Genomic DNA, 22,728 nt, shown 5'->3' on the forward strand with positions numbered 1-22,728 from the left:
AAACTGATTTGATGGGGAAATATTATAAACACAGGTCATATCTTTTTGTTAACTACCAACTTGTGTAGCAACGTGCCCTTGCATAGCATATCCAACAACCCTTTATATGGTGGGGAAGGGGGAGGATGCAAACTCTTCAAAACTACCAACAGGTTAAACAACTGCAAATATTGAATAAAACAGATTTTGTGATATTTTTAATAAAAACATTAAGTTATTACTCACTGTTTCGGGTGATGACTTTTTGCTGGAGATATGAAAAAACAAGTGAGTTTTCACCTCGCAAAACATAAGACACTCCATAACCATCATCTGCAACCTAAAAATATAAAAATTTTTCATAGTTCATATCAGTGCTTTTATATGGTGACATATTTCAGAGGATTATAAACTAGCTGGGTGGGGGGACTTGTTATGTGTTAGCATATTGCATGTTACTAGTTAGCAGTTTTCGGACCCACCTAACATTACCCCAATAGCAATGTCAGCAAATATTCTTGCACCCTTTCTATTTAAGGGTATCCCATCCCTGTAGAAGCAATATCTCCTGTTAACAAGCACAGACCATGCTGAAAATAATTCTACCCCATGATCCTTGCACAATCTCTCCAGGGCAAAAATGATTGACAAAGCTCTCATCATATACTCCCTCCTATCATGTCTGGGCAGGATTACAAATACTTTCAAATTTAATCCTAACTTGCGACTTTTTTTTTCAACATTGACTTGTACTTTTAAATAAATCTACAGATCTCCTACACTTAATGTCATTAGCCAACATGTACAACAATACATCTGGAAGCCTCTTAGAGAGTTACCAATAGGTTTGGTCCAGTGGGACTATCTAGCAGCCAACTTGCAAACACCATTTTAGAGCTGTACCTTTGAAATGTAAGATAAGACAGGATCTAATTTGATCAAAATGGAAGATTGGATCTCACCATGATGTCCATCATAACTTCTAAAAACATCAGTCATACTGCATGATGGAAGCGATGGGGGTTTTTCTGGAGCTTTTCTCTGGAGACTAAACATGGGTTCCACCACTTCAAGATGCAATACCACCACTTTGCCTCCAATAAGCAAAGTGGTGGTATTGCATCGGTTTATGAGAGTCATCTACCACCTAGTATTGCCTCGTAACACAGAGGGGCGGCATTCCTTGATGTGGCGTGGGTGGCACATCTCAACGCCTGCTTACATTGGTTTATACCTGAATGGTCACCTCCAGTATGCTAGATGCCGCTTTCAGGATTTGCACATGGTGGTTATACCCAAGTTTACTAACAGTCCCACCATCATAAAGGTACAAGCAAGGTTAACTTAAGCAACATGAAATTTAGCAAAATCTCTAAAAATACTCTAATTAATAAATGATGCAAGACAGCAAGCTTATTAAACATCAGCAACACACACACACACACACACACACACACACACACACACACACACACACACACACACACACACATGCCTATCTCTTCTAATAATTTGCCCAATTCTTTAAATTTATTCAAATGATACTTCCAGAACTCCAGGTGAAAATTTATTCCAAAAATTAATTACTCTCTGGCTGAAAGCAAATTTTTGGATCTATTCTGCAACCATTCACGAGCATTTAGTTTACTCAATCCATTTAAAGCCATAAACACTTCAGTCCATTCTTCTTTCCAATGCTTAATTTCCAGATGCTGCAATTTAGAGTTTTAAGATTTCCTGGAATAAGAGAATCCTTTTGTACCCCTGAATAGGGGTAAAAGGATTCTCTTTCTTTTCTGAATGTTTCTTTTCTCTGCACCCATTCAAATGGATCTACATCCTTCCTAAAATCAAGATGCAGCCTAATGTATTGCCTTATACAATGGGATAATCACCTCTTTGTTCCTGTTTGCAAAATTTCCATATATCAATGACTATGTGCTCTCCTAGCAGACTGTCTGCATTGCTCAGAAAACTTCATGTCAGACCGTACAGCTACCCCAGGTCTTTTTTCATTCTTTAATGCCTTGAATCTAGTACAATTAAGTTATGAAAGTAAGTTAATTTATGTTATCATTTTAAGTCATGAAATTTTGAAGTGGATCAAAGTGAATAATTCAAATATATATAAAAATTTTGGTTGGTGATGGAATGGGAAAGAATTATGGAATCAGAATGGGCTTAAAACATTACTAGCCACTCATAGAACATACAGTGAAGTTTTAGTGTCATTCTGAATACATTTCTGAACATCTGAAATGAATTTTTTTATTTATATACAGGATGTTTCATAAAATGTAGCAGCATATTTTACAGTTAAAAATAAGAAAACAAGTTTCTATAAACATGTCTAAAAAGTTAAGAAATTTATTATAGTTACACACAGAGCGTACAAATAAAGAAGAAATATATGAGCTTTCGACTATATGGTAGCCTTCATCAGAATTAAAAATACATGAATGGCAGTTGCCATTCATGTATTTTTAATTCTGATGAAGGCTACCATATAGCCGAAAGCTCATATATTTCTTCTTTATTTGTACATAAATTTCTTAATGAATCCAGAGCGCGTAGGCCTGTTTCGTTATGTCTAAAAAGTGTATTTCTGAGATATTAAACATTAATTGTAAATTCCAAAAAAAAAAAAAAAAAAACAAACAAACAAACTGAAAATAAAAACTGAAAGATATTAAAATAAACCTCTAAAAATAAAACTTTGATAGGAACTGTTCAAAATTACCTCCATTTTCCTTAATGCAACATTCAATGTAATGAATCTACAGTTCTCTGGTATGTCTTATTATTTCAAGACTAGACTATAATTAATGGTTTCAGGAGTTTCCAAAATGTGATTTCTCAGTTCATCTCATATTGTAATACATGCAGAAAAAACCATGGTTTTCATGTGACCCCACACAAAGTAATCTAAAGGTGTGTGTGTCATAGGGGTTATTATACAGGACCATTCAAATCTTGATCAGTTATTGTACTCTGCATTTGAAAAGTCAGAAACATCATGGGAAAAGTGCATTGGTACACCACCTTGCATAAACCACATCCTTTGTTAGTTTTCAAGGGCATATCTTCCAATAGTTCCGACGAATTTTTATGCAAAAAATGTATGTATGCCATTCCTGAAAACCTTGCTGATAAAAAAAAAAAAAAAAAAAAAAATAAGGACAGATAAGATTGTCCCCAAGAACAACTCACCAAACATTAAAGGAAAAGGTAAGCTACAAATAAGTGCAATTCTGTGTGGATTTTCTTTGGCCCAAGTACGAGTGTTTTAAGGGTTGAGAATTGTATTTCTTGTAAAACATTATTCATCTGTAATTTCCCAGAACATGGTTGGGAAACTGAGGATCATGTGTGCATTGCAAAATGGGCCACTGAAAAAAGTTGCTGTGTTTATTCATATTTTGTGGCAACAATATTTGGCTTACTGTGAAATGGATACAAACGCCTCCAATATGCTTGCAGTTGAAACATTTATGCAACCTAACAACCTTCTGGTAATTGTGATAGGAAATAATTGTACAGCACAAAGTATTTGATCTTCAACAGTTTATTGAAATCTACTAGAATTTAGTTGTAATGATTTCAAAATGTCTGTTTTTCTAAGTTGTCGCACTAGAAAATGTTTCACCATTTGATATTTGCCAAGTTTAAAATTTTGGTATGATAACGTTTGGTAACTAGTATGATTCATGTAGCAGAACAACACTATTCATATAAGTGTTAGTATGCATGTTTTGTACTGTTAAAGCCTGTTATTTGAATGTAAAAATGTTTTTCTGTTTTACATGATTTTGTGATTAATGTTTAGCATCTTGGAAAGACTTAGAATGAAGTCTGTTGAGACATATTTTTATGGGAGTTTTTTCTTATTATTATTTTTCGCTGTGGAATATGCTTCTTTGTTCCACACATTTTGAAATACTCTATATATTCTCCACCACTGTCCAGTCAAAAAACATTATGACCACTCTGGTGTTTTACAAACCAGCTGTTCCTCCCTGCCTGGTGGTACATGTTGAAATAAGAACTAATAAATGTGATACTGCATGTTTGTGGTATTCAGTCCATATGAAGTACTTGATCAACATGGGTAAGTGAGTCAATAGGCCTTAAGTCATAAGTCAAACCTATATACAGTCAGTCCTCGTATAGCACGATAGTTGTGTTCCTAGAAACCCTCGTGCAATATAACAGGCCCTATGGGAAAAATAGGGTTAGGTGCCGACCACCCAAGATTGAACACCCATTTGTAAAAGTGAGTCAATAGGCCTTAAGTCATAAGTCAAACCTATATACAGTCAGTCCTCATATAGCACGATAGTTGTGTTCCTAGAAACCCTCGTGCAATGCAAAATCGTGCAATATAACAGGCCCTATGGGAAAAATAGGGTTAGGTGCCGACCACCCAAGATTGAGCACCCATTTGTAACCAAAACATTACCAAACACAATAAATAATGGTAATAAAATACTTACGTATTTTATTACGACTATTACGTAATAAAATATTGCTAATGCTTTTGCTTCTATCGTAAGCAAACTTGTTTTTTTTTGATTTTCTATCCAAACAGATGACAGCCGTTCCATCTCTTCCAATTCCCTGTGTCTTAATGGCTTTTAATTACACTTTGAGTTGTTCCTGCTATGAAAGTTTTTTTTTTATTTTCTCTGCATTCTTTGTAATTCTCGGGGTTGCCTCATTTAGGTCTGTAGCACGTGCAATATCATATGGTCTTTCATTTCGCTCAAAGTGTTTCACAATTTCATATTTTTTCTCTATGGACAGAGGTGGACTGGCCATAAGCCTTACTGGGAAAACCCCGGTGGGATGGAGGCCGCTGTAATTTTGGCCATAAACCATTAGTATGAGGCCACTATAAATTTTCCCGGGTAAGAATTTTTGACCCAGTCCGCCTCTGTTTATTGATATTGCTTTTCTTTTTCTCTCTGAATCTGTAGTGTCTTCACCAGGACGCTTCCTTTTCACACCTTTTAAGTATTTTACTCATTTTAAGGAATAAATCACAATAAAAAAACGGGGAGGCACGCTTGATACACACAAACAAGCTGCACGCGTGTAGCAACTGAATAAACAACACCGTAAAGGCCGAGATACACTATTAACACCTCACATTTTAGTAAAGCACATTTCTAGGGGTTACTACCATAAAACAATAAAAACAATTTCCAGTTGAGTTTCTGCTAGTGGAATCTGTTATAAACTGGTAGTAAACTCGATCTAATTGCATTTGCGATTATACCGATAGCTGGAATTGTGTTGGTTTTTATGTTATTATGGTGAAATGTGTTTCCTGATATAAACTTCACTGATATAAAAAACATAAATACATTTTCAGAATCTTCTCTACATTCCTATCGTGTTGCGTTCAGTTGGGGTGATTCCAGTCCGACTGCCATTTCTTGTAAACACAAGGGCAAATCGTGCATAAGCGAATTTGGTTCGTGTTATATAAGATATCATTCCCCTATTTATAAATTGTGTATGATCGAATTCGTGTAGTGTAAACACGTGTTATACGAGGACTGACTGTATTACCTATGCACCATGTCACTACACATCCTATTTATGTAAAAATTAAGAGCATCATAAAAGTTTACAGTTCTGTGAATAGGGGAGGGAAAAAATGCTATAAGTTAAACGGTTAAATGATCATTAAAACTTTTTTTTTTTTTTTTTTACTTACTGGGCCAAAACCACCTCCTACTGTAGTATGATCTGGATAGATCTTGGGATCAAGAGTACCAATTTGATGATGAGGTGTCTGCAGGGGGGGAAATGTAAATATAGTTACAACAAAGAGAATAAGTATTCCAAATAGAGAAATGCAATTTTAATTGCAAATAAAGTAATTAAAATAAAAAAATAAATAATCATTTGTAACGAGAACAACTGTACAAAACACTACTATTAAAAAAAAAAAAAAAAAAAAAAAAAGCCATATTTACTCATTAACAAATCTTTAGAGTTGGAATTTCTCATGGGTGTGCATATCAGCAATGATTGCTTGAAAAAAGAGACACCACATTTATATTTAGGTGAATTTGTTGTTCTCTTGAAGATAAACTAATGAATTAAAAAAAGATATTTATGTATATTCTACTGGGGCTAGAGTGGTCTGAGATAGCCAGAGGGACCCAGCATCTCAGGATAATTTCTGGAAAAGGTCTAATTCTTAATTCTTAAGAATTAGACCTTTTCCAGATTCTTATTCTTAATTCTTATTGCTTATCAGGTGCAAATATTAACCCATGCTGCAGAGCCTTGGTATAACCAATTATTTTTCTTTAGTGAAGTAACCGATCAGTTAGAGGCTATCTAACCTGGAGATCTCAGATCCACTTAAACTAGGCTAGCAGTGAATCAAGTGAGGTCCTGACCTAAGATAATCAAAATTTCAGGGATGAAAATCACGATATTTCTGGGAGAATCTATAAAAGCAAGGATGATATAATTTTTACTGCCCTGGCACCTGCAGAACAGCCTAATATTATCAACTTAAAAAATTATATATTTCATAAAAGAAAGATCTGTAATTTTTGGTTCAAGTAAGATTTATCAATCAGTTAACTACAGGAACCCAAAAATCAAAATAAATTTTACATAAAAAAAAAACAAAACAAAAAAAAACCTGATACCCCTATTTTCTTTAGATTTTCTGTTTTTCCTATAGGCAGCCAGCTACTAAGTAACTGTACATCTCATATTGTGAATACCTTCACAATGAGTTACCATGATATTGCACTACCTTGAATAAGTAACACTTCACCAATGGAGAAGACTACTGTTACTTATTCTTGGCAGATACCACCACCCAGACAGCACTGTTTTGGAGCTTATTGGTTCCTCATCGGTCGGTGGGCAGGTACCCTGGTGATGTAATGACGACAATCCAGTTCCAAAGTATGATTCCAAATATGAGAGATGTATGGTGGTATGCAAGTAACTAAGATCATGGGTGCTTTGGGTCTATAAGCCTCGGGTTTCAAAATGGTTAACTAGTAGTTGTCGTTGTTATGGGAGTTTAAAGGTGCATAAGCTACTATGGCTATAATGTGCCTCTTAACTAGAAGTCTTAACAGTAGTCTTCTTCATTGGTAAAGCATTACTTATTCAAAGTAGTGCAATATCATGGTAATTCATGAAGGTATTCACAATATGAGATGTACTTAATGATGCCAATTCCTAGTTACTTAGTAGCTGGCTGTGTGTAGAAATGATGCACTTGCACTAACTTACACATCAGTTAACTATTTCACAACCTAAAGCTTATAGCCCTAAAGTGCTCTATTTTCTGTTTTATAATGCAGTTAAAATACTGTTCGGTAAAAAAAAAAATAATTGGTTTTCAAGAATCCAAAGTTAGATTTAGTAGTTTTGCTGTGCCCTTTGCATGTAATGAGCATTAGCACTTCCTGTTTGTATTGAGGTGTTGTGATGGCTTCACATGGTCCTGCCCACAGCAACACTTTTGCAGTGGTGAAACTACAGTATCATCAAGTCTACCAAAACAGAGGTGCCTCAACAGTTAGACCTGACAGTTGGTTCAGTGTAGTTATTAAAGAACACAGCATAAGTCCTTTCTAGTATCTCATGGGGAAAGCAAAATTTTTAGTTTCACCTGCAACTTTGATTGTTTTCTTTATTTTAAGCAAGCCTTTATTGTCAGAATGACCAGCACATCCATCACTTAAAAATATCATGCATATTGTGCATTCAACTTCATACTAACAAGTTTTTTTGGCTAAGGTAAAGAAAGCCTGCACGAGAAGCACACAAAAGTTCGATGAAATTTAACGGTAAAAGTACTTTGCTGTAACGGCATTTGAATTGTTGCTCGCTCTGTAAACGTATGGTGGGTCTTATCGGTCTGGAGTAGAAGTTGAATCCCACGGGAGCTTGAAACCCTCCCGAAGTGGGGGAGTAACCTGACCTTTTTTCTTTAGAATCACTAATTGAATCACGAACAGAGTCATATTGGAAGTTCTGGCATCGTAAAAAAATGTTCGTAACGTAGTTTCACGGGTTAACTTTTTCGAAAATTGCCGTGCTTCTCGCGCGGGCTTCCTTTGCCTCCCCCCCCCCATAAACAATTTATCCACTAGTCCACCGGTGATTCTAAAGAAAAAAGGTCAGGTTACCCCCTCCACTTCGGGAGGGTTTCAATCTCCATTCCTGACCGATAACACCCACCATCTATTTACCGAGCGAGCAACAATACAAATGCCGTTACAGCAAAGTACTTTTACCGTTAAATTTCATCGAACTTTTGTGTGCTTCTCGTGCAGGCTTTCTTTACCTTCGCTGTTTTTTTTTTTTTTTTTTTTTTTTTTTATCAAATGTCATATACAGGTAGTTTCCGCTTTATGAGTTTTTTTTTATTTTTTTTATCAAGTATCAACAAAATTGAAAATATGAACATTAATTGCGAAAAAATGAATGTTAAACATTTATAAATATTGCATTTCAAACCATGCGTGTAGCTATTCAATACGGTGTACCCCGCTTTACAATATTAATCTGTTCCAGCATCATATCGTGAACCCAATAACACATTGTTTTTTGGTAATCTGTTCCACGACCTCAGAAGTTGAAATTTTTGCAATATAACTCTCTAAAAGGTCATTTTTAGAGTGTAAATTGTATTAGTTACCAATTCAAATCATTAAAATGCACTACACTTTCATTGTTATCATATATTCTGTTATAAGAACTAATTTTGAACGGCCTTGTGATATTTCTAAAGCACATTTCTGGAAGTCACGACGATAAAACAATAAAAACAATTTGCACTTTCCAGTTTATTGGGCTTTTCTATTAGTGCAATCAATTATAAATGGGTAGTAAACTAGATGTTATTGCATTTGAGAAAATACCGATAGCTGGAATTGTGTGGTTTTTTACGTTATTATGGTGAAATCTTCAGTCGTATAAAAAACAAATAACTTTTCAGAATCTTCTCTTCATTCCATTTTTTTAAGCCTCATAAACTTGTTGCTCTTCGCAAATCATGTTAGTTGCAATTGGTGTGTTCCATTAAAAAAATGCTTATGCATGCTATTGAAATTAAAAAAAAAAAAAAAAAAAAAAAAGATTATCTTGGAAACAAGTGCCCATCCACATGCATGCCTGATGTAGGGGATGAGAACAAACAAAAAAAATCTGAGCAATCCTATTAAAAGATTGTAACATCTCTCATGAAACACAAATATGAGCTGACTATAGTTCATATTCATGTTTTGTGAGAGACATTTTGACAGAAGAAAAGCATTTAGCTTACACTAGTTATTCTAATTCACTTTAAAATATCTGCATTTCATTTTTTAAATATTAATATTACCTGACTCGTTGATAACCTCCATGGTTCACTCAAAACTTCATTTAAAAATGGGGAATTGATTTCTAAGTATTTTGATAAAACATATAGGCAGAAAAGATGTCTATCTATTCCCTTGCTACACATAGCATTCACATAACTTTTTTGGTGGGCTGCACATGCTTCGTATAGGCAAAGGATTTTCTCTTCTTTCTGCAATATAAAAGATCATAACACATCTGTTAAAAAAAACTTTTTTCCCCCCTATAAAATAAAATAATTTATTTGTCAAAAAAGTATGGTACTGCTGGTATAAATTAGCAACAATGATGTGAATTCACTGAAAAATCATTACTTCAAGTCAGGCTTATTCAGGTGATTAAATATTATTATATGATCTAGTTCACCTCAAAGTCAATTTCCATATCCAACAAATAACTGATATATTACTTAAATCTTGAAAAAAAAAAAAAAAAAAATTGATTTATAAATTTTGATGTTAACTTTAAATATTCACTAATAAGCATACTGGCTAAAAAAATTATGTACCTTTGCATTAAGAAAATCAGAGACAGAAGAAATGCAAATAAAAGTGAATAGGATGTAAAGAAAACCATGACATGGGATGATGACATGTTGCTTTGTTGAGTATAAAGACTGTACATGAAGTAATCTGAAGCCAAAATGGAGAAAACATAATCTATCGGACTCTGAAAAAGGTCTTATCATGGGTGCATTGTTTAGCAGGATCCAGGATTCAAGAAACAAAAGACATACCTTGTTTCTCAAAAACATCCTTCTCAAAGGTTTTTAATGACTGGAAAGCAAGCAGTTCTTCCACATCTCAAAGGTGTAAATGGGGCAGAAAAACAATACTTCAAGAGCAAAGCTGTCATACTCTAAGGAGGACTGTAGAAAAATAGGGCATCCAGTGTGTAGCAAGTAATATCTCAATTCAAGCAAACCTAGAACTGCCGTATTTCAACCTGTAACATGTGCAGGGAATTAAAGAAATTGGGTACTGGCAGTTGCCTGCCTATCTATTTGGAAGCCACTTGTTTCAGAGAAAAACAGAAAAATCTGCTCTTGTAGTGATGCTGAGCCTTCATGATTGGGCAGTGAAAAAATGGAAGAAAGTAATGTGATCAGACAAATACACTTTGTTTTGCACTGATGGTAGGCAGAGAGCATGGCGAGAACACACTCTTGGCCCTGCTTGTCTTAGCATTAGTAACAGCAGAGACATATGATGTAAGAAAGCAAGGTTATATCATCATAAAAAAAAAAAAAAAAAAAAAAAACCATCTCACCCATCCATTCACTCCAAATGCTTTCCTAGTTCTGCCTTGAACCTATTTAAAGTTGTCGATCACCACTACAACAGATGGAAGTTTGTTCCAACTATCAACTGCCTGTTGGCTAAAGGCAAGTTACCGCACATCTATTCTACAACTGTCTTTCCTCAATTTGAATTTATGCCCCCTCAGGTTGCAGAATCTGAGCAAGAGGAAGAATCCCATCAGCACTGAGCTTACTCAAACCATTCAAGACCCTATACACCTCAATCAGATCACCTCGTAGGTGCCGAGTCTCCAGACGTTGCAATTGCAGAACTTAAGCCTATCTTGGTTCAATCCCTTTGTTCCACTCACTAATCTTGTTGCTCTTCTCTGTACTCTTTCTAGTAGCTCAACATCTTTCCTGAAATGAGGCCTCCAGACCTGTATGCAGTACTGAAGGTATGGCCTGACCGCTGCCTTATACAAGGGGATAATCACCTCCTTATCCCTGCTAGCAAAATTCCTATATAGGAACTCCACGACATATGGAAATTTGACTTAATGTAAGTTTTTGCTGGCCAGTGCAAACTTAAAAAAATTGTGGAAACGTATTTTGTATCCTGTAGGAATAAATAGAGGTATCATGAAAATATCGAAATGTGAACCCAATAACACAGTTTTTTTTTTTTTTTTTTTTTTTTTTGTAATTCGTTCCACGCCCTTGGAAGTTGAAAATTTCGCTATACAGTATTGCGAAGCTATTTATCTCTCTAAAAGGTCATATTTATACAGTAATGGAAATTACACTACCCTTTCATCATTATCGTATGTTCCCATTATAAGAATCAATTTTGAATGCCTTTGTGATATTTTTCTAAAACATTACCAAAAAAAACAATATATGCTTTCCGGTTTATTGGGCTTTTCTGTTAGTGCATTTAATTATAAACAGGTAGTAAACTTCATATTATTGCATTTTTTGATAATACCAATAGCTGGAATTGTGGGTTTTTACACTATTATGGTGAAATGTTCCCCTTCACTGAAATCTTCAATCATATAAAAAACAAATTTTCAGAAACTTCTCTTTATTTCTATTTACGTATTACAATGATGAAGGGAAAGCGACCAATGAAAAGTGCAAGTGGTGGTAGTGCCAGGAAACGAAACAAAATTGATTTAGAAATGAAGATGAAAATGATTAAGAAGTAGTATGAAGCAGGACAAAGTTTGTCATTTATGGCAAAGGAATTAGGTCTCGCTGCAGTGAATACTTTAGTCTCGCTTTAACAGTGAATACTATTTTAGTGCACGTATAAAAGAACATGTCAAAGGATCAACGCACTTAAGATCAACAGTGATCACAAAACACCATTCAGGTGCTATATCAAAGATGGAAAAGCTATTAATAATATGGATGGAAAAATCAGAATCAGATTCAGAAGTGAGTGCGCCTCTGAGTCTAATGACCATTCAAGCAAAAGCAACAAGTATTTATAAAGATATTAAGGATAAGTAGTACGGAAAACCACAACCCAAGTTCATGAAAAGCAATGGGTGATTTAACAGGTTCAAGCATCGTGTTGGTTTCCACGTTAAAGTATGGCGAAGTCGCCAGTGCCGATTCGGCAGCTGCAGAGAAATTTTGTAATGTGTTCGAAAAATTATTGATGAAGGTTGTTATTCAACGCAGCAAATTTTTAACATTGACGAGACTGCTCTGTATTGTAAAAAAATGCTGGATCAAACATACACTGCCAGAGAGGAAAATACAATGCCAGGTTTCAAGGCATCAAAAGATAGGGCAAGCTCTTGCTTGGGGCTAATGCAGCAGGAAATTACAGATTAAAACCACTGCTTGTGTACTGTTCTGGAAATCCTCGCGCATTTAAGGGCATCAATAAAGCCATCCTACCCGTGCATTTCCAATCAAACCAGAGAGAGCATGGATAACAATATCTCTTGCTTTGAGGATTGGTTTAAATGCTGCTTCTTTCCCGACGTTGAAAAATATTGTAAATACAATGACATTCCTTTCAAGATTTTGCTTCTATTAGATAATGCTCCTGGACATCCTACGCATCTAGATGATTTCAATTTGAACGTGAGAGTCATATTTCTACTGCCAAACATGACTTCCCTCATCCAACCTATGAATCAGGGTGTTATTTATTTCGAATTTAAAAGCATGCTATTTACACACAACATTTGCTCAGGCATTGTCTGCAGTAAACGATGAGAAAAATTTTACATTAAGAGACTTTTGGAAATCTTACAATATTTATCACGCCATCTTAAACATTAATAAGGCCTGGGTGGAAATTACTATAAGTTGTGTAAATGGTGCATGGATGACAATATGCCCACAGCACGTAAAAGTTGGAAGGATTTGAAAAATATGAATCATATGAAGAGGTTACAGGTAAGATTGTAAAGGTGCAGAGCTACTTCAGTTGGAGGTATTAGTAGTAGTAGTGGCATGTGATGCAAGAAAGCATGTGTATGAGCTTATGCAGCATCAGCCAAAAAAAAAAAAAAAAAAAAAACACACACCATTCCCTCCAAATGTCTCTCCAGTTCCTCCTTAAATTTATTCAACCTATCAACTTCCACAACGACAGATGGAAGTTTGTTCCAGCAATTAACCACCCGCTGGCTAAAGGCAAATTTCTGCACATCTATTCTACATCTGTCTTTTCTTAATTTGAATTTATGCCCCCTTAGGTTCGTAATCGGAACAAGTGGAAGGATCCCATCAGAATTCAGCGTGCTCAACCCATTCAAGGCCTTATACACCTCAATCAGATCACCGCGCAGGTGCTTAGTCTCCAGCCACTGCAATTTGCAGAACTTAAGCCTCTCTTGGTAAGAGGATCCCTTCATTACCCTCACCAATCTTGTTGCCCTTCTCTGTACACGCTCAAGTAAAATTACATCCTTCCTAAAATGAGGCCTCCAGACCTGTATGCAGTACTCAAGGTGTGGCCTGACCATGCCTTGAGTACTTGAAGTTAATAGAAGTGGTTTCCTCTTCGAATTATCTAATGGAGAACTTATTGACTTGCAAGCAGCAATAGTGAAAGAAGAAAATGCTGGTGAAGCTCAAGATAAATCAAATGAGGAGCCAAGACTCTTCATCACCAGAGAGATGGCAATGGCATTTCGTGAAATCGCATCGGTAATGGCGAGGTTTGAGAAGATGGATCCTGACAGCGAACGATTCTTAAAAGTTAATAGAGGGGTGAATGATATGCTTTCTTGCTACAAAGAAATCTACAATGAAAAGAAAAAAGCCACCGTCCAGTCATCCATTAATATGTTCTTTCGTAAGGTTGAGCAGCTGATCCCTTCTAAATCTCCACAGCCCTCAACCTCCACAACGGTGTACTTATGAGCTGAAGACGTTGATTCTGGCAAAGATGCTCAAGAGGTAAAACTTAGTAACATTATGTTTGTCTCCTCTCTTTTTTTGTAATTTTATAATTTAAATTTTTTTAAACTGCACGCATTTGTAATTTTTCCTGCGCATGAGATAAAATTTGAATAAATGATTCTATTTACATGTTCATTGAACATTTCTTTTTTGATTCAATCAATTCAGCAAGTACAGTTGTGAATGCTGCACAAGCATGGAGGAAATTCCGACTTACGTGGCGTTCCACGGAACGCAACCCTTGCGTATGTCTGGGATTTCCTGTATATCATTGACAAGACCCCATGAGCAACTCTTGCAGTCTGTCTGCACTGCTCAGAAAACTTCATATCTGACTGCACAATTACCCCCAGGTCTTTTTCATTCTCCACTACCCTGAGTGTAGTACCACACAGTTGGTATGTTACTCTGGGGTTGCTGCTACCCATATGCAGTACAGTAAACCCTCGATTTAACGGACCCTCATATAATGGAATTCGGATTTAACAGACCCGACAAATAAAAATACAGTAATGTACATATTAATCTCAACCATATTATTTTTTTAGGTTATATAAAACTTCAGATAATTATTATTAATTAAAAATTAATAATAATTACCTATTTACATTATTGTTTTGTTTATATAATATCGGCGTAAATACACCATAGTTAACCCATAGATTTGAGCTACGATTGTAGCGTAGAAGGCATCGTTTTAATTGTATCTCATAATGTGGTTGCCTTCACAACAAGATAGCTACTATTGAATTACTTCAAATAAATAACGCTTCTCTAGTAGAGAAGGCTACTGTTATTTATTTTCAGCGTACCACCACCCAGACGATCGTTTCGAAGCTTTTTGGCTTCGTCATCAGTGGGTGGGTAGGCAATAAGCCATCTCAGTTGCGAACCACCACAGCCTTCTGGCATCTCTCATAATGTGGATATAACTTCGCAACTGAGATGGCTTATTGTATTACCTACCCGCCCACTGATGACGAAGCCAAAAAGCTTCGAAACTATCGTCTGGGTGGTGGTACGCTGAAAATAAATAACAGTAGCCTTCTCTACTAGAGAAGCGTTATTTATTTGAAGTAATTCAATAGTAGCTATCTTGTTGTGAAGGCAACCACATTATGAGATACAATTAAAACGATGCCTTCTACGCTACAATCGTAGCTCAAATCTATGGGTTAACTATGGCGTATGTACACCGATATTATATAGTTAATTATCAAAACCCATAAGGATTATGCCTAGTGCATTTAATTTTCCAAAAAAATTATTGTTTTGATAATTACCTACTTTTATAATCAAATTCAGAAACTTGTTTTTTTATTCTTTTTGAAAACGTGTTCAAATAGCTGTTTTACCAGATTACAGATAAGAGCAGGTGGTGACTACTTGCGAGCTGAACATGACTCCGGACACTAAACTGCAGGTGGTGGTAGTAGTAGTAGTGGCATGTGATGCAAGAAAGCAAATGTATGAGCTTATGCAGCATCAGCCAAAAAAAAAAAAAAAATCACACCATTCCCTCCAAATGCCTGTCCAGTTCCTCCTTACATTTATTCAACCTATCAACTTCCACTACGACAGATGGAAGTTTGTTCCAGCAATTAACCACCCGCTGGCTAAAGGCAAATTTCCGCACATCTATTCTACATCTGACTTTTCTTAATTTGAATTCATGCTCCCTAAGGTTTGTAATCTGAACAAGTGGAAGGATCCCATCAGAATTCAGCGTTATATACCTCAATAAGGCCTTATATACCTCAATCAGATCACCGCGCAGATGCCTAGTCTCCAGCCACTGCAATTTGCAGAACTTAAGCCTCTCTTGGTAAGAGGATCCCTTCATTCCTCTCACCAATCTTGTTGCCCCTCTCTATACACGCTCAAGTAAATCTACATTCTTCCTAAAATGAGGCCTCCAGACCTGTACGCAGTACTCAAGGCGTGGCCTGACCATTGCCTTATACAGAGGGATAATCACCTCCTTTTCCCTGCTAGCAAAATTCCTATATATCATTGACAAAACCCCATGACCTGCCCTGGCAGCCTGTCTGCATTGCTCAGAGAACTTCATATCTGACTGCACAATTACTCCCAGGTCTTTTTCATTTTCTACCACCTTAAGTGTAGTACCACACAGTTGGTACGTTTCTCTGGGGTTACTTCTACCCATATGCAGTACTTTGCATTTGTCAAGGTTAAACTTCAGTTACCACTTCTTAGCCCATCTGCCCAAATTATCTAGATCCTGTTGAAGTAGCACACTGCCATTACTATCATTAACAACCCTGCCAACCTTTGTATCATCTGCAAACTTCGACATTAAGCCTGATATACCTTCATCAATATCATTGATAAATATACAAAACAACAGTGGATCTAACACCGAACCCTGTGGGACTCCACTAATAACATTAGTCCAAGAAGAGCAGCACCCATTGATTACTACCCTCTGTCTTCTTGCACTTAACCATCCTTTTATCCATTGTAGCAACTTACCCTTAATACCATTCTGCTCCAATTTGTACAATAGTCTTCCATGCGCAACAGTGTCAAAAGCTTTCCTGAAATCCAAATACAGTATATGATATCAAAATTATTTTTTGCATCCAGTTCCTTTGTAACCACATCATAATATCCTATCAAATTTGTCAGACAAGACTTTCCCTTAACAAACCCATGCTGTGTCTGAATTATTGCTGCAGTCCTGTCTAGATGATCCTGCAATGCATCTTTAACCAGCGACTCCATTATTTTACCCGGAACAGAGTTAAACTAACTGGTCTGTAATTACTCGTGTCACCCTTCGATCCCCCTTTGTGAATTGGGGATACATTTGCACATCTCCAGTCCGTGGGAAACTCCCCTGAGTCCAAGGATGCTCTCATAATTATGGCTAAGGGTTTGCTTAGTTGCTTTGCCGCCTCCTTTAATATAACTGGATAGATCCCATCCACCCCAGGTGCTTTTCTTACGTTTAACTTCAACAATTTCCCTTCCACTTTGCTCTCAGTTATTACAAGATCATTAAGCACCCTGCTACAATTTGATAACCTTCTGACATTTTCAAACCTTAATAATTTCTCACGTGTGAATGTAGATGCAAAATACTCAGTTTGTTTGCTATCTGAGCAGGATCATCAACAGTCGAACCATCGATGTCAAGTGGACCAATCAGATTCATCCCCTTCTTTTTAGAGTTTATATAAGTAAAAAAATCCTTGCTGTTTTTCTTAGCATCTTTTGCCAAGGATTTCTCGTAATCTGCCTTCGCCTGCCGAACCTCCTTTGTGACCTGATTTCAGATTAACTTGTAGCTATCATAGGCTTCTGTGTCACGTGTTAATTTGTATGCATCCCATGCCATTTTTCTTTTCTGTTACGAGTCTCATTAGTTCATTTGACAACCATTAAGGCCTAAACCTTGAACAATATTTCTTAATAGGTATGAAACTTTTAGTAGCTTCCACGATTAATTTCTCGAATGCTTCCCACTTAGAATTTACTGTTGGTAACATCGTCAGTTGATCCCACTGTACAGAATTTAAAAACTGTCGGAGACCACTGTACTTGCCTTTACAGAAGCAAAAACCCTTTCCTTTACCCCTGATGGTAATTAAATCTTTAAGTAAATCCCACGTCAGTACACTGTGATCACTGCCACCTAGTGGTTCTTTTATCTGCAAATTCCTAATACATGAATGATCACTGCTGATAACCAGATCAAGAGTATTACTTTCTCTGGTTGCCTCTCGAACATGCTGCTGCAGAAAACAATCATCCAATAAATCCACAAAAGTCTTGAGTAGTGTGTGAGTGCCCAACCCACAAGTTCCAGTCAATATCTGGGAAGTTAAAATCCCCCATTTATAAGACATTCCGATTTACTAGCCCACTCTATTTCTCTGTACAATTGTTCATTGTACTCATTCAAGTCATTATGCCTATAACACACTCCTACTCTAATTTTTGCTTTCGCAGTGCTTATGTCACACCAAACTGACTCAACAGTGCACCGTTCATCTATATCAACTGGATGCACTTCTTTTGATTTTATTTGATTTGATTTTAACAAAGCGAGGTCTACCGACTCGCTTTGTTTCGGTCTCAGTCTGCCTCAAGCTATCGTGCGGTCAGGTTGTATACAGAATGTTTCTGTGATTTCTGAATTGTGACTTTATTTATTAAATAATTTTGCAATTCTTACAATTTAAAATTACTTCAAGTGATAGAGGAGTTAAAAGAAAGTGTGTGAACTTAAATGTGGCACAGAAATTAGAGCTAATTGAGAAATTAGAACAAGGCGTCTCAACACGTGTTTGAGTAGCACGTGTTTGTGAAATTTATGGCATAAAAAAAAACTTTTTCTGATATCTGTAAATCAAAGGCCAAATTGCAACATTTTATATTTACAACAGAATGTACATATTCTTTATTATAATTTAATAATTTTATATTGTACAGTACTGTATATTGTATGAAAGCTTTTTTTTTTTTTTTTACATTAAGAATAATAAAAAATAAACCCCGCCACCAGGTTACATTCAATTTAAGGGACTTTCGGCATTAACGGACACCCCTTCTCCCCTATTAGTCTGTTAAATTGAGGGTTTAATGTACTCTGCATTTGTCAATGTTTAACTTCAGTTACCACTTCTCAGCTCATCTGCTCAACTTTTCTAGATCCTGTTGTGGTAGCATACTGTCCTTACTGTCATTAACAACCTTACCAACCTTTGTATTGTCTGCAGACTTGGACATTAAGCCTGATATACCTTCATCAATATCATTGATAAATTATAAATAAATTTTCTGTTTATACTCCAGGATGACCAAACGGTCAGAGGAGTTTACAAGAACAGTCGTGGGCTTGAACCCCGGTCACTCAAGGCACGTGTACTTATGCACCCGCACGGTGGCAGAAAACAACAATGGGCCCAAAAAAGACCCTTGCGGAACTCCACTAATAACATTAGTGGAGTTCCGCAGGGGAATTAGTGTCCATTGATTACTACTCTCTGTTTTCTCCCACTCAACCACCCTTTTATCCATTGTAGCAACTTGCCCTAAACATCATACTGCTCCAGCTTGTACAATAGTCTTCCATGTGCAACGGTATCCAAAGCTGTCCTAAAATCCAATTATATGATATCAAAATTATTTTTTGCATCCAGTTCCTCAGTCAAAGCATCATAGTAACCTATCAGACTGGTCAGACAAGACTGTCCCTTAACAAATCCATGTGTGTTACTGCAGTATAATTACATTCTGTCCAGATGGCCCTGCATTACTTCTTTAATCAGTGACTCCATTATTTTCCTCAGGACAAATTAAACTAACAGGTCTGTAATTGCTATTGTCACCTTTCAATCCCCCTTTAGGAATTGGGGATATATTTGCACATCTCCAGTCCACAGGGATTTCCCTGAGTCCAAAGATGCCCTCATAATCATGCCAAGGGCCTGCTTACTTCCTTTGCTGCCTCCTGTAATATAACTGGATAGATCCCATCCACTCTGCCTTCCTTATGTTTAACTTCCGCAATTTCACTTCCATTTTGCTCTCGGTTATTACTAAATCACTTAACTACCTCTTAGAGTTTGATGTGCTTCTGGCCTCCAGTTCTCTACAGAATTCCTGATGTGTGAATGTAGATGCAAAATACTCATTCAGTTTGTCAGCTACCTGAAGAGAATCAGCAGAATCCTTTGCCAAAAATTTCTCGCAATCTGCCTTTGCTTGCTAACCTCCTTTGTGACTTGATTACAGACTATCTTATATCTACCATAGGCATCCATGTCTGCTGATAATTTATATGCATCCCATGCATTTTTTTTTCCTGCCACGAGTCTCATTAGTTCATTTGACACCCATTCTGTTGTATTGGTAAGAGAACCCAAGCATCTGGAGGTAGCATCATGGTATGAGGAATGTTTTGTTGGCACCAACTGGGTCCATTAATAACAGTGGAAAGTCAAATGTCATGCAAGAAGTACCTGAATTCTGTATTAGATCTACTGCAGTCTGCAATGTTACACTTTTAAACTGAAGGTGAAGGGCACTTTATGGAAGACAATGTAACAAAACATAGTGCCAGAACATTTGGATAATGTGTCGCTTTGACACGGACTTCCACTATTCTCCCTGCCGCCACACCCCAGAAAGGCTTCAGTTCTGCAAATTGCAGTGTTTGGGGGACTAGGCACCAGTGGGGTGATCTGATTGAGGCATTTAATGGATTGAGCAAGCTCAATGCTGATGGAATTTTTTCCTCCTGCTCATATTATACATAAGGGGACATAAATTCAAATTGAGGAAGCACAGTTGCAGAATAGCTGTGCAGAAATTTACATTTAGCCAGAATATGTTTGGTTGCTGGAAGAAACTTCCATCTGTTGTAGTGGAAGTTGATAGCTTAAATAAATTCAAGGAAGAATTTGACAAACTATTGGAAGGAATGGATATGTGAAATGCAAAGTATTTTTTCTATTTTTCCTGATGCTGTACTTTGTTTTCTTGTATTTTTTCCACTGTTAATGCTAATGATCAAAGGAAAATACAATTTATTATTAGTAGTAGTAGTGGCAAATGATGCCAGAAAGCAAGTTCATATAGCATAAAAAAAAAAAAAAAAAAGCCTACATACTTCACCTATCCATACTCTGAAGAATTTGTCTAGTTCTTCCTTGATTTTATTCAAACTATCTACATCCACAACAGCAGATGGAAGCCTAATCCAGCAATCAACCACCTGCTGGCTCAAAGCAAACATCTACACATCTGTCCTTCATCTTAAATTTATGCCCCCTCATGTGTGCAGTCTCAGCAAGAAGAAGAAGAAGAATAATGCCATTCACATACACCTTACTCAATCTATTCGAGGCCCTAAACACTTCAATGAGATCACTCCACAGGTGCCTAGTCTCTAGAAACTGTAATTTGCGAAACTGAAGATGGTAATAGCAACCTTTTGTTCCCTTCATCAATCTGGTTCACCAGCTCTGCACCCATTCCAGAAACTCTACATCCTTCCTAAAGTAACACCTCCAGACCTGTATACAATACTCTGATGTGGCCTAACCATAGCCTTGTACAAATGGATAACCACCTCCTTATCCCTGCTAGCAAAGTTTCTGTATATCATCGACAAAACCCCATGAGCTGTCCTGGCAACACATCTGAACTGTTCAAAGAATTTCATTTTTGACTGCACAATTACCCCCAGGTCTTTTTCATTTTACACTATTCTGAGTGTAGCACCACACAGTTGATAAGTTACTCTGGAAGTATTGCTAGCCAAACACAGTACCTTGCATTTGTCAATGTTAAACTTCAATTACCATTTCTCAGTCCATTGACCCAATTTTCCTATATCTTGTTGCAGTAACTCACCCTGATTACTGTTGTTAACCACCCTGCCAACCTTTGTACCATCTACAAACTTAAACATTATGCCTGATATACCTTCATCAATTTCATTAATAAATATTGAAAACAACAATGGGCCCACCACTGAACCCTAGAGGACTCCACTGATAATATCAGTCCACAAAAAGCAGTGCCCATTGATAACCACTCTCTATCTTCTTCCACTTAACCATACCTTTATTCATAGCATCAACTTGTCCTTGATTCCACAGAGCTCCAGTTTAAACAGCAGTATTTTATGTGCAACAATATCAAAAGCCTTGCTGAAATCCAAGTGTATGACATAAAAATTATTTTTTGCATCCAGTTCCTTAGTCACTGCATCAAAGTAACCTATCAGACTGGTTAGACAAGACTGCCCCTTAACAAATCCATGCTGTTACTGCAGTATAATTGCATTCTGTCCAGATGGTCCTGCATTACTTCTTTAACCAATGACTCCATTATTTTCCCTGGAACAGATGTTAAGCTAACAGGTCTGTAATAACTCCTGTCAACTTTTATCCCCCTTTATGAATTGGGAATACTTTCACACATCTCCAGTCCATACAGACCTCCCCTGAATCCAAGGATGCTCTCATAATTATGGCTAAATGCTTGCTATTTTACTTGGTTTTTTTTTTTTTTTTTTTTTAGGAGCATTAGCAACTAAGGCCATATTGCTCCAGGATATGCGATGGTCATTCCCTGACCTTTCCACATCCTCCGTATTTGGTGGTGATGGGCTCGAACCCCGGTCTAATCAAGAAGTGTGTGCTACGCAGCTAAATGCTTGCTTACCTCCTTTTCTGCATCTCTTAAAATGATTGGATAGATCCCATTCACCCCAGGTGCCTTTTTTATGTTCAGCTTCGACAATTTCTGTTCCACTTTCCTTTCAGTTATCACAAAGTTATTTGGCTCACCATTAGAGAGTTTGATAAACTTCTGGCCTCCACTTCCCTACAGAATTCCTCATATGTGAATGTTGATGAAAAATACTCATTCAGTTTATCAGCTACCTGAACAATAGCTAACCCACTGACATTGTGTCCCAAGGTGATTCAATCCTTTCCTTCTTCTGTTAATATAAGCATAGAAGTCTTTGCTGCTTTTCTCTGCATTCTTTGCCAGAGACTTCTCATAATCTTCCTTAGCTTGCCTAACCTCTTTTTTGTTACTTGATTACAGATTAATTTATATCTACCATAGGTGTCTGAATCACCTGATGATTTATATGCATCCAACACAGTTTTCTTCTCTGCCACTTGTCTCAATAG

The 22,728-nt window shown here is 36.7% G+C and overlaps 1 protein-coding gene across 1 annotated transcript in view; it reads right to left on the reverse strand.

Moving 5' to 3' along the window:
• LOC150076325 (carnitine O-palmitoyltransferase 1, muscle isoform-like) overlaps window positions 1-22,728 on the reverse strand; it is a 429,351-nt gene that overhangs the window by 5,908 nt on the left and 400,715 nt on the right. Inside the window, exons 20-22 of the mRNA XM_090387587.1 lie at window positions 9,356-9,544; window positions 5,702-5,779; window positions 226-319 (exon numbers count right to left, since the gene is read on the reverse strand). Of these exons, the coding sequence (XP_090243713.1) occupies window positions 226-319; window positions 5,702-5,779; window positions 9,356-9,544 (361 nt within the window). The remainder of the gene's footprint in view (window positions 1-225; window positions 320-5,701; window positions 5,780-9,355; window positions 9,545-22,728) is intronic.

The sequence above is a fragment of the Mastigoproctus giganteus genome, chromosome 13 (genome assembly GCF_048544385.1).
Source record: "Mastigoproctus giganteus isolate SK-2022 chromosome 13, ASM4854438v1, whole genome shotgun sequence".
Classification (NCBI taxonomy): domain Eukaryota; kingdom Metazoa; phylum Arthropoda; class Arachnida; order Uropygi; family Thelyphonidae; genus Mastigoproctus; species Mastigoproctus giganteus.